Source organism: Haemaphysalis longicornis, unplaced genomic scaffold, assembly GCF_048455015.1.
Source record: "Haemaphysalis longicornis isolate Haplotype H1 unplaced genomic scaffold, Haemaphysalis longicornis Haplotype H1 scaffold_7, whole genome shotgun sequence".
NCBI classification, from domain to species: domain Eukaryota; kingdom Metazoa; phylum Arthropoda; class Arachnida; order Ixodida; family Ixodidae; genus Haemaphysalis; species Haemaphysalis longicornis.
In genome coordinates, this window is record NW_027526422.1 from 175,361,162 (window position 1) to 175,377,314 (window position 16,153).

The 16,153-nt window shown below is 45.1% G+C and overlaps 1 protein-coding gene across 1 annotated transcript in view; it reads right to left on the bottom strand.

Moving 5' to 3' along the window:
- Nucleotides 1-6,943: 6,943 nt before the first annotated feature.
- LOC144147239 (huntingtin-interacting protein 1-like) overlaps nt 6,944-16,153 on the bottom strand; it is a 78,671-nt gene continuing 69,461 nt past the window's right edge. Inside the window, exons 28-30 of the mRNA XM_077679318.1 lie at nt 15,746-15,807; nt 11,328-11,444; nt 6,944-9,830 (exon numbers count right to left, since the gene is read on the bottom strand). Coding sequence (XP_077535444.1) covers nt 9,810-9,830; nt 11,328-11,444; nt 15,746-15,807 — 200 coding nt within the window. The 3' untranslated portion in view covers nt 6,944-9,809. The remainder of the gene's footprint in view (nt 9,831-11,327; nt 11,445-15,745; nt 15,808-16,153) is intronic.

Sequence of the window (16,153 nt, forward strand, 5' to 3'; positions counted from 1 at the left end):
CACTGGAATTGGCAAGCCCTGCCATTAGCAGGGCTGACTTCCACTGGTTCCATTAATTAAAAGCTTCTCTCACTCCACTACAAAGGCGAGTTAGTTTTGTTATGCACAGTTTAGAAATATATTGACTACATTAGAGCCACTATAGTTCGTACCACAAGCTGCATGCAGCACTGCGGAGGCTAGATTGTTGTCAGTATAGGCTCCGCGAAGGAAAGCGAGAATAGGCGAAGGGGCTTTGCGGTTCCACCTGCCGAGAGGGGAGGCTGAAAGGCCCTTTCAAAACCCCCTTCACGGTGAATTAGGCGCCCCTCAGTGGGCGCTCTATTGACAACAACGTAGCCTCCACAGTGCTGCATGCAGCTTTTGGTATGAGCTATAGAAGAGTTGCTCTAGGCTACATCGTCCTGAAAAAGCAAAACATCCTGCTTGCTTCACAACAGAACAGGCCAGCCCAACCAAAATGTCTATTTAGATGGAGAGCACTCGAGTGCCCAATCGCACACAAGATCACTTTTACGTGCCCACTCCAATTCAACTGCTGACACAACCCGACCGCCATACATTTTCCAGCATCTATGTGTTACACCACAAGGAGCACAAATGGAGTTTCGGCATGTCCCAAGTTGAGGGTGCCTGAAGGGTTTGATGATCTCACAACCGAGATGCGGTGCTTCCCTGCCGTTTAAGCTAAAAAGTGCACAAAGAAGATGATGTACACGGTGTCATTGCAGTAAAATACACTCAGTTCACCGAAGAAGCGTGAAGGTAAGTGCACTAACAAACGCTTTCGTTTCCACAAATCTAGCACGCTCCAAAATTTAAGATATTGCCAGCTGCTTTCCAGGCAAGGTCGAGGTGAATGATGTAACGAGGCCCATTGCCAAACCAGTCCGGACAACAGGCTCGCGCAAGGTACGAGTCGAGCAAAACGCACTGTAATTAACGTGATCTTTATTCATTACTCATTACAAAAAGGCTTTCAAGAAGCACACACAGACTACTTCTCGGCATTGTGTACGTAGTTCTCTCGTCGTCCTATAAATATACAAAAAGTAACAAAATGAAGACGTTTACACCTCCATAATGTCCTTGTGAACAGTACAGGGCAGATGTCACCCTTTCGTCCCGCAACGTGCCTGTAGTGGAGAACACCATGCAACAAAATCTACTCAATAAGTCTCTAGAAGCGATGTACAGACGCTCACACACACCTCTGCGTTGCGGTTGGGAAAACAACGAGAAAGCACCGAAGGGCGTACTTAATCCTCTCTATGCACGCTCGACAAGAAGCTGGTTTTGGAAGGCAAGAACATACAGAGGCAAAATAACCGCCGCAGTCAAAATGGTCCCGCAAACAGAAAAGGAAGATTAACTCGAAGTCATATATTAGCAAAAATACTTTTTCTTTCCTTCAAACGAAACACAAGCACACAGAATAATAGGCGAGGCCAATTGAAACTAAACGGAAATTGTCAAAATCACCCTCGCGAAAACAAAAGTGATGCAATGACCTCACGCAGGTAGGCAGGATTGAAGTGAATTACTACGCCTACAATTTTCTCCCAGCTTTGACTTCAGTCTTTTCCTCCTCCTCAAAGTCAACGGAGAACTCTCTTGATAATTTTTGAACTCCACTTTTCGAATCCCAGCAAAATTTGGCTGTTCCAAATGTGGAAAGCAAACCGCAATATGCCGAAAAAATTAAACCGAAACACAGCCAGCTATGCCCGCATCAAATAATGCTTAAAAAAAAAAAAGACTGAGGGAATGAGGCACGTCAAAATAGAATGTCAGCAATGTGTTCATATGAGCAATACAGGAACATCGTGTAATGAGAAAGGCAGAAACATTTCTTGCTATGAGGGAGCTAACAGCTATAACATTCTTATGAACAAAACAAAACATTTGACGAAGCGTTATGAAAAATGTAGACATCTGACAGCAGCTCAGTAATAAACAACAGAGGGCACGTTCTCTGAGCCCTTGAAAGAAACCGCCACAGGCGAAAGGTTACAGAGAAAGCAGCAGCCATTACCTATAAAAAGGCATGGTTGAAAACAAGACATGTTCGCCACAAAACATGTGCCTACTCGTACCAGCAATTCATAATGTAGAAGCAGCAGATTGAATTTCATACGAAACTGCTCACGCGAGATGCTGAACAAAAGCCATCCAACGTACATGTTCACACGCAATGGTACGAAAAAAAAAAAAAAAGTTTTCGTGACATAAATTGACAGATAAGAGCCTTCTGCTAATCCAAGCTGTGTTTGACGCACAGAGAGTCCCATATTTACAAGAGGTAACTAACACTCGGACGGGAAATGCGCACGGTACAAAAGCTCAACACTAGTGCGACAAGAGCACGGCAGAGCAAACACTTAGGGAAGAAATAAAAATACAAAAGAATGCAAAACTGAGTTCTACATAAATTGTTATGACTAAATTGATGCACACAAAATTTTTGAAAGAAAAAAAAAAAAAAAAAACGCTGCACTGTAAAGGAGTAAGCTGCAATCTGTTTTTGTGGCTTGGGAATGCCTGCCAACCTGTTTTGAATCCAAATTTATTCAGCTTGATGGCGCTGCGTGAATGTAACTGCAAATGGTACAGCTGGTCTAAGAACGCGCACCCAAAACATGGAAGAAATCGTGCAAAATATATTGATATACCACTGCAAAAATAACAATGCATCCCCCCGAGTAATATCTGTTCAACCACAAATGGCTGGTTATACAGAATAGTCAGCGCAAACAATGAATGCATTGTTTATACAAAATTGGAAGAAAAAAAAAACGCAGCTGGAATGACTCATTCTCCCTTGCAGTCGAATGCCCTGGTGATTTCTCAACCTGCGAAAAGTGCACGGCTAAGTGAAACTACACAATCTGTTAGCTCTCCTTTCATTTTTCTTTTATTCTTCTCCCTAAGCCCAAAATCTGTGAGAAGGAAATTCCAAAAATGATACTAAGTGGTTTCCTGAGGTTGATTTCATCCTGCCCACATTCTGTTAAAAGCAAACACACATGCACACAGTCTAAACAGGACTACTGGTGGAATTAAAACTGCCCCAGATAAATTTGAACCAGCCATTTCTCTCATTATTGGGATATAACTGGCGCACTGCTAGGTGCAAGTATAGGAACAAGGTTAATATGTCTGCAGTCGCTGCATTCAGCCGTAGTGGCGGCCATTCCTCGTCACTGCTTATTAAGTTTCATCGTGTCACTAGACAGAAACGAGATTCAGTTAAAAAGAAGTAGTGCCAGCCAGTCTCTTGAAGAAGACACCACCGAAAATTTTAAACGAGGGAACATTTATCTTGCAGCCTTTGTTGAATCAAAGACACGACCCTGAAAAAATTCCAATTCGTATCGGAAGCTAGCCCCACACATTTACAGCAAGGCGGATTAGTAAATCTTGCAGGCCCCTGTAGTCAATAAAGCCAAGTCGTAACAAAGTGAGCTTGTTCGAAGCGCACTGAGGATTAAGATAAGGGTGAATTTCTGGTGTCGTGGTAACACTTTCAACGAGGAACACCCCACTCTTACCATTCAGTCAAATACCTGTGCAACTCTTAGTAACTAGAACGTTGTGTATAAAATGCTGTTAACACACATACGCACAGTAAACTGCTCTCCTCAGCCTACACAGCTTCTAAGACCCAGAACTTCACGACCAACAACGGACTACTGGACTCGTCTGCAACTGGGTGCCAGAGTAAGGGGTGCACAGCACCAAAGATGCCCCGTCAACACTGGATCGGGGTAGAGATACACCATCGCTGGCTTGTAGGCATTTCAACCCTTCCACAAAGGAGGCTCAAGTGGCAGTGCGACCTCCTCTTTGTTCAGCAATCTGCAGCAAAGGCACTGCACAATTTTCTCCATTTTGTCCTTCTCCTATTGATGGTAGGCAAAGAACATTCCTGTCTCTTTCTTTTTTTCTTTCTTTCTTTTTAGCTTCTTCATGGCCGGCTTTAAATAGCTGCCGGGCTGAAACCTTGGTTGCAACATGCCTAGAGTCACTTTCCACCGAGGCGGTGTGGATTAATGATAAAGATGTTTACGGCTTTGTACTTCGGTTACATTCTAAAACGCTCTCGTAATGTTGCGGACAGCTCCTCAGAGTTTTTACACATGCCGATTTATAGAGTTTGTTGGGAAGTTGCGATAAATAAACAAAATTGGCACCCAGCAACGGACCAACAAGAAACGCACAGCCTAAGCCTGTTACACTTCTAAACATACTGCAGTTGCAAAGTCTAACAAACTAACAAGGCACAGCTTTCTAGCAGGTTAGTCCAATGCAGTTGAATCTTCAGCTTTACTTTGCTGTCATCAATAGCTGCTTGTAGTGAAGTTAAGAAAAAAATAAAATGAAACCCCCTTTTTTTAATGTCTCCAAAATAGTAGACAAAAATTGCAGCCGTTCCACTCAACCTGAAAGCTGTCGGAAGTGCAGAGCAGCAATTCGCCATAATGGGCTGTGGGGCCATTATCCGCTCACTGCTACCACCCATCACGTTCTTCGCCGACTTGTCCCACTCCTCTCTTGATGAATGGGACAGAGGTTTGTCCAATGAAATTCAAATTTCCCGCCTTCGCAGTGCTCGAGCGCCCCCTGCCTAGAACAGTGCGAGCGGGAGTTCTGTTCTTTTTGTGCTTGCTTTCATCTCGCATATGCCAGCGCCTGTCTGCGCAGTTTGGAACGTGCCGTTTTTGGCGGCCCCTTTTTTCGCTTACTATCGTAAAAACCTACCCAACAGGCGTTCCTAACTAAATGGACGCGGGGGCTACTGGGTATACACACATATTTTGCCTCAAATGTACCTGCAGTTTTCTTTGCTCTAAACAATGGGGAGATGTATGACAAGTGCCAGGGGTTCAGGAGTTTCGAACGGTTATTACTATATAAATTGCTCGGTTTTCGAAGCCACTGTGGGATGCCATTACGGTACGCTGTAGGGCTCTACTTGGGTCCATTATCTCGCTGCGCCGCCCGATTCCGGCAGTCGCTAGACAGTGTGACAGCGTTACAGCGAGCGAGTTACGGCGACAAGGACGACAAGGCAAGCCCCTAAAGTGCTCTGCACTTAAAACAAACACGGCACCAAGCTGCATTAGCGGGGCAGGAACTTTATGCTAATTCACCCCAATATGCCAAACAATGGTAGCCAATGGTTTGCAAATGCAAGGGAAGACGTGGCGTTGCTCACTAATGACCTAGTTGCAGCAGCGATAACTGGCGACACGCGCTCTTGCATGGGACCAACCCACCGAAAAGCTGTTCCACGCTAACAAGCACTTACAAAAACAGCCACTGTTTCAGTTTGCTACACACTCATTTCCCAGCATGGCTTTGTTACAGAACAAGTCGCACGCCCAACGCTTTGTCTTTGACCAGACGAGCAAGACGTCTTTTGCGGCATTTGGACAAGCCCGAGGCTCACGTGACAATGGCAGGTGCACACTTTCAACACTCCAACAGAGGTAACTAACGCCTGCTTGCCCTACAGCAGGTAGCCATGATTTCACTGCAACCCGCTCCACATCTGACCACTAAACTTCCGCGATACACATTGTGTTAGCTGCCATATGGTAGATGCGGCATAAACACCCAAAGCAAATCCCTCTCACACGAATAATGTTTGCTTCTGCCAAGACTGGCCCTTAGCGATCGGTCTGTCAAACACAGAAACAAAACAGCGACACCTCTGTTCAAAGACCACAGTGGCAGGAACAAGTCGACAACATTTCCATTCAACCACTTAAAAAAAAAAGGTTTACGACATGCAGATGCAAAGAAGGAATGTACAGTAGAAGCACCTAGCATGGCTGTGGGAAATTTCGTGCAGCAAGGGCTAGCTTTAGGCATGCCTTGGCTGTTAGGATGCCTGTCAGCTCAAAAAGACCTCAGCTTCGCGATATTTAGAACACAACGCACCGAACTTGGCATCTCGTTTAACACGGCTGGTACCATCTATTGAGCGCGCATAAAAGAGGAACGGGCCTTTGGGAGCCGGCAGCAAGCTGGAACCAAAACAAAAACCACAATTTGGCCCTAACATTCATTCTCATTCTCCAATCGGTGATAATTTTGCTACTTAGAAAAATGAGAGGCTACACAATCAAAATCACACAGTGCAACCACAAATACAGGCTTGACAAATTCAGTTTAGCCTACCTAGAAGGCTATCTTGTGGTTAAAAAAATACCCAGAGTTTGAGACCTGCTCGCTATTAATTAAATACAACTGCAAAGCCTGTACCCGTAAAAAAAGAGGAGACTTATTTTGTAACGAGCTACAGTAAAGGCACATAAAAAAATTAAAGCCTTTCCACTCAAGGTGAAAGGTGTTGGAAGTGCAGAGCACTGATTCGCCATAATGGGCTGTAGCGCTGTTTTCCGCTCGCTCCTACCACCCAATGCAATTCAAATTTCCCGCCTTCGCAGTGCTCGCATGTCCCTGGCCTGAAACTGCGCCAGCGGGAGTTCTGTTCTTTTTGTGCTTGCTTTTCCTCCCGCACGTGCCGGCGTAGCACTGCCACTTTTTTTTCACTTACTATCGTAGAAACCAACCCAACGAGCGTTCCTAACTAAATGAATGCGGGCGCTGCTGGTTAATTGCTATATTTTGCCTCAAATGTACCTACAGTTTTCTTTGCGCTAAACAACGAGGAGATGTAGGACAAGCGCCAGCGGTTCACGAGTTTCGAACCCTTATGACTATATAAACCTCTTGGCTTTCGAAGCCTCTGTGTTACATCGCGACGACAGCCACTACAACAAAACGCCGTGTTGCTCTACTTGGGTCCAGCGAGCGAGCTACAACGACAAGGCAAGCCCCTAAAGTGCTCTGCACAATTTTATTCCAAGCTTTGCGCTCCATAGGTTGCTGTTCCCTGTTATCTTATCGATAGTAAAAAAAAAAAAAAAAAAAAAAAAAAAAAAAACTAGGCTTTTGTCTTATAACCCTCGAACTATTGAAATGTACGCATAGCCTCGCACACACAACATGTTTGAAGGTGTCACATACAGTCTTGTCAGTATCTCCATATTGTTTTACTTCTCTTTGGTTAAAGCTCAGGTCCCAGGCAAAAAGAAAGCACGAAGCAAATGTCATGGTGGCTACACGAAAACATTACACGAGTTTGTAACGTAAAATGAGAATTGATATTGTCCTCTTGAAGACCACCTATGAGCGCTTGAGGTTGTACTCTGTGTTAGCTACGTTGCTTTTAACGATCAATGCAAAGCTACAAGTAGTATTTCACTGCAACACGCAAAAAAAAAAAAAAAAACAACGAAACACTTCAAACCTGAATAAATGCACAATGTAAATTTTAGTGAATACTGGTCCAAAGCGTGCTTTATACAAGGTAGGTAGTACAAAAAAAAAAAAAAAGAATTTACTACTACAAAAAGATCAAATGACAAACAAAGCTAAAAATATCAGTTACCAGGCACGTGCTAAACCACCACGTTACAGTCAGGGACTGAACAATTATTCGATAAGGAGCTAAGTCGCCATCAAACACACAGAATGCTTGAATAGTAGGCATACACATCACATTTACAAATCAACTTCAAAGCAATAAAATGATCCTACTTTGAGTCAGCTACGCTTAAACACACACCCTGCTCCCTGCGAAAGAAATCGGTTGCGTACGCACAGAGATAATTCAATGTAAAAAAAAAGATGACCTCCTTTCGTACGGTAGAATGCGACAGATTGCCGCACGTTGTGGACAAAAGATGGCCTGTTGCAGCACACATGCTCATATACAAACTAAACCAGAGAAAGCAAGAAGCGAGTTTGCTGTTTTCCGGTGGCTACTTTAGCCCAAGTCAAAACCGACCCCACTGGGTGGGCAACTCACATAAAACTTGCGTCACGCAAACCAAACACAACGTCAAGAACACTCTCCACAACCACAGCAGCTTGATTTAGGTTTCTCGACGTATTCTGCAACTCATCATAGTGCGATCGCGCATTCTGGCGTCGGCTAAAAACAGAACTCCTCGGCTGCCTGGCAGCAGACTTCAGCCGAGGGCCCTTAAGGAACTAACCTGGGACCAGAGCATTAGCCAAGCCTACCAATGCAGACACTTGTGTCACTACAGACAGAAATGAAAAGAATGAGAAGAAGAAAAGAAAAAGTGTGGAAGGGAAAGAGAGGTGCTCTAAAGTAGCTTAAAAATCAAAGCTACGGCCCAGGCTTGCAGCTGTGGTGTCGACATGCAGCAACCATTGCAAGCAACAAAATAGGTTGGTTAGGGCAGCAATTCCGTATACAGTACCAGAGAGTGGGTGCAATACACCGCTAGTGTAATAGAGTGTTTATAAGGAGCAAAAAAAATGAGATGCTGAAATAGAGAATATTCCTAAGCTGTATAGATGCATTGCAACAAGTGCGGTGAAAACAACACAAACTCCACTATGGCCACCAGGTGGTCCCATTGCAACAGAAAGTAGTGAGGGCAAAAGTCTTTTCACATTTTTAAACTCTCGTTTGTCGCACCAGCCAGATTAACATGACCGTAATAGTAGCCTGCGCTCCTTTCCAAGCGGGCATAGCGCGCCATTCATATGCACGCATAACTTCCTCAAAGCGCAGCAAAGTAGTCTTGCAACAAAGTATAAAACGAACTTTGTGTGCAGAGGACAAAATTCAAACAGCGTCAACATTTCCATGTAGTCTAATGCACTTTCGCGTTCACATGTCCTTGGATCACTCACTTTGACACACTAAAATGATGCTTCTTCGGAGCTTCTTCCCACCTCAGCTTACTTCCCAAACAGCCTAAAAGGTTGAACAACTGCCGAACAAGTGACATCAATGAGAAAGTCATTCTTCTTGAACGCGTAGACTCTTTAGTCACTTGTCGCAACTTCTTCACGATGAAAGAGTGAAATGGAACACACACATCTAAGATCTTCTGGGGTCGATGCTACGTGCACCAAAAAGCTTCCAGTTCCGTCTTACACAACTGTGTAACGCGATGTGCCACATACAAGCACCTTAAAACACTGAAAAGTCTCACGTATACATCTCAAGTTCTCATTAGATAACCTAGCATTAAAATCTTTGTTCGCTTCAGCCAACACTACTGTGACGCTCGCGTTAAAATCTTGGCTAGTTCTCACAGTCCATTCCCACGGCAATACCCACAGTAGCAACGGCACTTGTTTCATTTGTACGGCAGAAAACTGACACCCCGATATGAGCAGCAGAAAATTCGAGCCAAGACAACGTACCGTCGAGAAGTCAGCTAGAATCAAATGCCACCTTGATATCGTATCTTTGCTGTAAAACACAGATTTAAAAAAAAAAGTGATTGCTTCATTACGGTCAATTTTGTTTTGTCACATAAGCTTCACTACAAAGTGCAAACTTCAAGTGGCATCTTGCTGCTGCGTGGCTGCTACGAAACAAGCACTTTCGACTGACATCACGCACAAGCACATAACGTCACTCGCCCAAGCAAACCACAAGTGCAACGACACCATATCCGCCCAGATTTGGGCAGAACTGGTGTTGTGGCTTGCAGAAAGAAATTCTGACGAAACTGTAGGTTGATTACGTGGTGCCGATCACTCCCAACGCCTCAACGGTGAGTTCATGGCGGGTAGTGATGCAGCAGTAGCCATGGGAGGTTGAACGGGGGTGTGACTGGCTACGCAGACTCTGCAGCCTGGTACAGCCACACGCTACTTGCTAAGCTCCGGAGTGAGGGCTGGCCTGCTAAACAAGACAGCGCCCAAGGGTCCGGGTGAAGATGATGACAATGATGGCTTGAGACCGGCTATTCAGCTGTGCCATTAGACTGTAAGGAGGGAGAAGAGGTACAGGCAGTACGCAGGCATTAGTCTGTGCCGAAACTTCTACATTGTTAGCTAAACAGTGCGCACTCAATTTCCATTGGCTGTGGCGCATTCCATAGGACATGCACGAGGGAAAAAAAAATGAACACAAAGAAAAGAAAACTGCATGCACCTCTGTTTTTCAGTGAAAACAGAAAATGCTAACAAAGTAAAGGCTAACAGCATTGCGATAAAATTACTCGTGTACTTTGTGCACCCCTCCTCCAGCCATTCTGTTTACCGTTTGCTGCATCCATGCAAAATAAGATTGCAAACGCTGACGCAGGTAAGCAAAGGTGAGAGTGTGAGAAGGATGAAATCGCCAGGACTGCAAAGTTATATCAGTGAGCATTAGCATTGTTTGTTTTTGTGACAGCATGCAGCACAGTTTCAAGCAAGCTGTACGGCAGGAGAAAAACTAATGCTGCGCAGTGCTCTCCACTTGTGTTTGACAACAAACAAACAAAAAAACAAACAAAAATACCAGAAGTGCAAAAGTCTCCTGGAGGACTTTCTTAAACCAAAAGAGAGGCAAGAATTCACTCTGTAAATTGCTCAAAATAACAAAAACAATCCCGTTTCAAATGGGTAAAGATTGGGAAATGAAGAAAAATCCCCTAGACCAGAAATTTCATAAATGGAAGTTGGTGGTGTTTGACTGCAGAAGTCTGCATTCAATGCAGCCTATTTGATTTACCAATAGTTCAGAAAGGCACCGTTTGCTTTCATCATGGTCAAGCTGCTGAAACGGCTGTGTGGAATTCACTTTTCACAGACACACAGCAATGGCCAAATTGATTGATTGCAAAGTTTAGAGCAGTGAAGCTACACTTAACGCTATGAGGCATGCTGTAGTGCAGGGATCCGGATTAATTTTGACCACCTCGGGATCTTGAACGTGTACTCAAATCTCGACACACGGGTGCTCTTCGCTTTTCACCTCCGTATAAAAGGTGACCACCGCGGCCGGAATCAAACTCGTGTCCTTGGGCTCAGCAGTACGATGCCTTAGCCACTGAGCCACCACAGTGGGTCCACACTGATGTGCTAGACTTGCACTAAATAGTGAAATAGCAAATCACACACGCCGAACTACACAATGCATAGCTTCAGTGTTCCTTTTTTAAGAACACAACTCAAATGTGAAGATGATGCAGCTCCCGCTCAGCGAGCAACTTTGAGGAGGCCCTGGGCATTGAATTGAGAAAAAGCAGCGTGATCGATTGCACTAGGCAGGCAAGACTCACGGGTTCGAATCCCAGCCGCGGCGGCCGCTTTTCCGATGGAGGCGAAAAGCAAAAACGCCCGTGTGTACGAGATTTCGGCACACGTTAAAGATTTCCAGGTGGTCAGAATTAACCCGGAGCGCTCCACTACGACGCGCCTCATTGCCTGCGTTGCGTCAGCGCATTAAACCCTACAATCAAATCAATCGAGGCAGGCAAGGCAGAACAACGCACCTCGGGGACATTGTCCCACCCCTCGCTTGCACCAGCCAGGTGGTAGTGGCGCTTGCGGAGTGTGGCCAGCTGCAGCCTCTCCCGCTCCAGGCTGCTCTCCAGCTCCAGCACACGCACCTGCCAACACAAAGAGGAGGGGGAGGGGGAGGAGAAAAGCAGACACACACGGGCTCAGTGGGGAACCAGGGAAAGAAAGAGAGATCTGGCGGAAATTTTTTAAGGGGGCAGGTGGGTCTTTGGGGCCGAAAAACGGTCAGAAAATCATTTTCTGAAAAATGGCATTTTCGCCATCGACGGCCATTTTTCTGTGAGTCTGCGAATTTTCTAATCAAAAGGTACCATATTTATTGTAAACTGCATATTAAAGTGCACTCTACAGCTGAGTTTGCGCAGAATGCGATGGTAAAACGGCACTTTTCTCGCAACGCAAAGGTAGTGTTTTGCCGGTGGATATCTCGACACCAAGAGCAGGTATGACAGTAATTTTTTTTTTTGCTTGTGATACTTAAATGTGTGGAGAATACAATGTTGGAACATATTTTCAAGTGTAGGCTTTGGAAAATTATTATTGTGTTCAACTGATACCACCTGTGAGCCATTTCTGGCATAACGCTGGAAGACTGAGGTTCAGTGTGTTGCAAAATGACCAGAAATAGCTAAATCAAGAAAGTTCTTCAAACCTTGCATTCTTTAGTCATTTGTCTGCCTAACCACGTAATAACCGCCATTCTGTGTGGAGTGGTTATTTTGTATTTGTGACCAAAATAATGTTAATTAATCATTATCTCAAAAAATAATCAACTTGCAAAAAAATCTGAAGTGCACAGCACAAAAATCTCCATAATGCTGTGCACTTTCATTATAATTGTTTACTAAATAAAAAAAATAGCTCTAAGACCAGTCTGCCCCCTTGAAGTGCTTACAAAAAGTGATGCAGTGTGGCACGGTTGTGTTATGTGAAGTGATGGAGTCGCTGGAAGTGATACCATCAATGAGCGCAATGGTGCACATCATCAGCGATGTCACTTCTGATCATGTCACCACTCAGAAATGCTGGCAGCAATGGGTGCCCTCGCAACCCTAGCACACTAGCAGGGCTGCACAGTGCTCCCTCTAGCTTGGCTGCTTGGCAAAAGTAGGTAAAAGGGGGGGGGGGGGGGGGGGGGGAGAAATTAACGACGTGGTGTAAAGCACAGCCTAAAATGAACTGATATTAGAGATCTGTTGCAACCGGTGGGAAGAAGATACAAAGGGCAGGGCGATGTGATGCACTCACCATTGAAAGCGCAAAAACAACCACAGAAAAGCAGCATCGACTGTAGGAAGGAAAGCGACCCCATTCTATCCCTTAACCAGCATTTATTTATTCATTTATTTATTAGTAATTGATTGGCAACACCATGGAAGCAATTTGGGAGGTGGGCACAATTAAAGGTCAGCATGTAACTCAAGGCAAGCACATAAAAATGATCATTCGTGTTTTACAAAAGCAAGAACAAAACAAATACTGCACACAAAATTATTCCCTATTTTTACCCCTTAATCTCACCTAGCAGTGGAGGATGCTAAAGATCGTTTAGTGACTTGTTTTGTTATTTAAGGGGGCACACTGGTTTTAACCAAGAAAGTTTATTTTTTCAGTTATGATGATGAAAATTGGGGGGACATGTGTAGTTTTTCATTCTGATTGTAGATATAGAATTTGTTTTTGTGTGAAATGACTAGTATATTCAAATTTATTTGGATTTTTATATGGGATTTTTTGACAGCCTTTGTAAAAAAACTGCTGGAGGGATGCAGCTGAACAAGGTACCAGTGAACTGTGCACAAATCAAGGAGTGCAATAAGACTAATAGCATCATTCTATCTGGTCTGTAGCAGAAGTTACGACCGTTTGAAGTTTGGGCCTGGAAGGCAAAACCGGTTTTTCTGGTTCCCACCTTCCAAGCCCAAGCTTCAGATGGTTATAACTTCTGCTACAGACCCGATAGAATGATGCTGTTAGTCTTATTGCACTCCTTGATTTGTGCACAGTTCACAGGTACCTTGTTCAGCTGCATCCCTCCAGCAGTTTTTTTACAAAGGCTGTCAAAAAATCCCATATAAAAATCCAAATAAATTTGAATATAGTACTAGTCATTTCACACAAAAACAAATTCTATATCTACAATCAGAATGAAAAACTACACATGTCCCCCCAATTTTCATCATCATAACTGAAAAAATAAAGTTTTCGAACAAAGACCCATGCGCCCCCTTGCGCTGTTCCAGTCTTTCAAAGATCTCGGGAAAAACAACTGCTTAAAAGCCCTTCTGGCACATACGGGCCAGAGTTACAGTAAAATCATGGTATTATTTCGTAGCATAACCTCAAAAAAATGAAATTATTTTTTCAATACCTATTTTGTAATGTCCATGAATTATTTGGGATAAACATTTTAAACATGCTATGTGGTCTCTTCCTGAGAGTGAAAGTACTTAAAGTTTGCTCTTAATAACAGTCACATTACTGTGGTTCGTCCATAGCTCTTGTATCTGGAGCAAATAACCCTTCTTTTTGTATTCTTTGCAATTTATAAATGTCAGTTTGAGTGGAAGCCTCCTAGATGATAGCAGTGTAATCAAATATTGGAAGCACTGCGTATTTGAACACAAGCAGGTGAACACATGGAGTTGAAAGTGTCTCCGAGGCAGACCACGTGCACTTTTGTGGCATATGCATCATTTCTACACAGGGTTTGGCTTCACCACTGGGGTCACTGATAAAACATGGGTTGCCACACCACCAGGGGACGCACAATTTGATGTACACTAACATTAATGATTACATGGTGAATCCCACATTGGGATTATGTGGCATCAAGGTGCACTTGCCTCTACAGTTAAACCTCGATGTAACGAAGTCAGTAAAATTCGTAATTTACTTCGTTACATTGAAATTCGCGGTTATAATGAAGTGTTCATCCCGTGAAGCGTTTCCTGAAAAAGAAAACGTGGCGCGCACACACGGCCGGCGCACTGTTTCTGTTTCTATCGGTGCTTAATACGCGGGCATCAGCGTGATCCGCATGGAGCGTTTTCTTCCCGAAAAAAACGCGCCCCCCAAGCCACAGGCGCGCTGACGCAGCCGCGGAGACCACCCGCGCGATGCGGGTAGCTCCAGCGACCGATTCTAACCGCTCCCTGAAACGCAACTCAAGGGGCAAATGAGAGGGGTATGCGAGAAAAAAAAAGCGGATAACGTGGGCGAAATTTTCACTGTAAAACGTCATACACGCCGCTTACGAGAGCGCCCATCAAATATCCTTCGCGGCGGCCTTATCGTCTAGCCAGCCAGCATCCCCGAGCGCTTCGAAGCTCCCGCCGTAGGGTGCGCGCCTCCCCATTGGCGAAAACATGGCGAAACTGCTCAGGCTCCTCCCACCGCTGCGCGCAGCGCGAGTCACTTCCCGCCGCCGGCACGCAATCGCGGACGCCGGTGTGAAAAAAAAAACGCGCGTGCAAGGCTCATAAAGATTCACAAATGCTTGCTGGGACGACGAAACCCAACAAGCATGAGCAAACTCGAACGAAGTGCAAAGCGGCGGCTTGCGGCGGCGGCGGCAACGCCAGCGGCGAGTAGGCTTACCACCGCGGAGGATATTTGATGGGTGCTTTCGTAAGCGGCGCGTGTCACGTTTTACAATGAAAATTTCGCCCACGTTATCCGCTTTTTTTATCGCACGCCCCTCTCATATGCCCCTCGAGTTGCGTTTCAGCGAGAGGTTAGAAGCGGTCGCTGGAGCTACCCGCATCGCGCGGGTGGTCTCCGCGGCTGCGTCAGCGCGCCTGTGGCTTGCGGGGCGCGTTTTGCGTTTTTGCAGGGAGAAAACGCTGCGTGCGCGGTTCACGCTGATGCCGATTAAGCAGTAGACGATTAAGCTCCGACAGAAACAGTGCGCCAGCCGTGTATGCACGCCACGCAGTTTGTAGGCAAGGGACTTAATCAAAGACTCCGTGGCTGGCTGCATCCGCGGCATTGGGCGACCCGTGTCGCCGTTCGCGTTTTATTGGGACCCCATTTCGGCGCTTGCGTCTCCCAAAATCTACTTCTACAACTCAAATATCGTGCCTCGTTCTCCATGAAACTTTGTTACATTGAATTTCCGGCAAACGGGACTTCGTTACACAGAGGGTGAAAATACATGGTGTGCATACACTTGAAGTTACAAAAAATTCCGTGGTTCGTTACATCGAGGGTTTCGTTACATTGAAGTTCGTTACATCGAGGTTTAACTGTATATGCAGCCCTCTAACAATGACCCTCGTACCATTTAAGGTGCCCCACATTCAGGAAGGCAGCGCAAGCATGTCCCTGCTGCCACCCAAAACAAACAACAACAACAACAACAAACCCCCGTTAGGTTTGCTGCCCGTACCTGTGATTCCATCTCTAGCCGCTTTGCCTGGTGTAGGGTGATCCTGGAAAAGTCGAGCACCTCTGCAAGAGCAAAAAAGGAGCAACACCAGGTCAATGATTGGCCATGCTGTGTGCAAGCCCACCCAGACTCCCAACAGCCCAACCACATTCAACCTCAGCTGGGACGGCATATGCAGGCCTCCACAAAAATGGGTGCATGCTCGAATAAAGGCCCAATTCGAGGCATGTGCTTACACGCGAGTTTTGAATTCTAACTGAATAAGGACTGCGTAAATAAAGGAAGTGCATGAATATTGGAATATTAAAATGAACGTTTGTTTGCCAAACATGCCCAGTTTCATAGCCCTTGGGAAATGCGTGTTCCTGAATGAGTTCCTGAATGAGAAGTTCATAAAGCCACAACCTT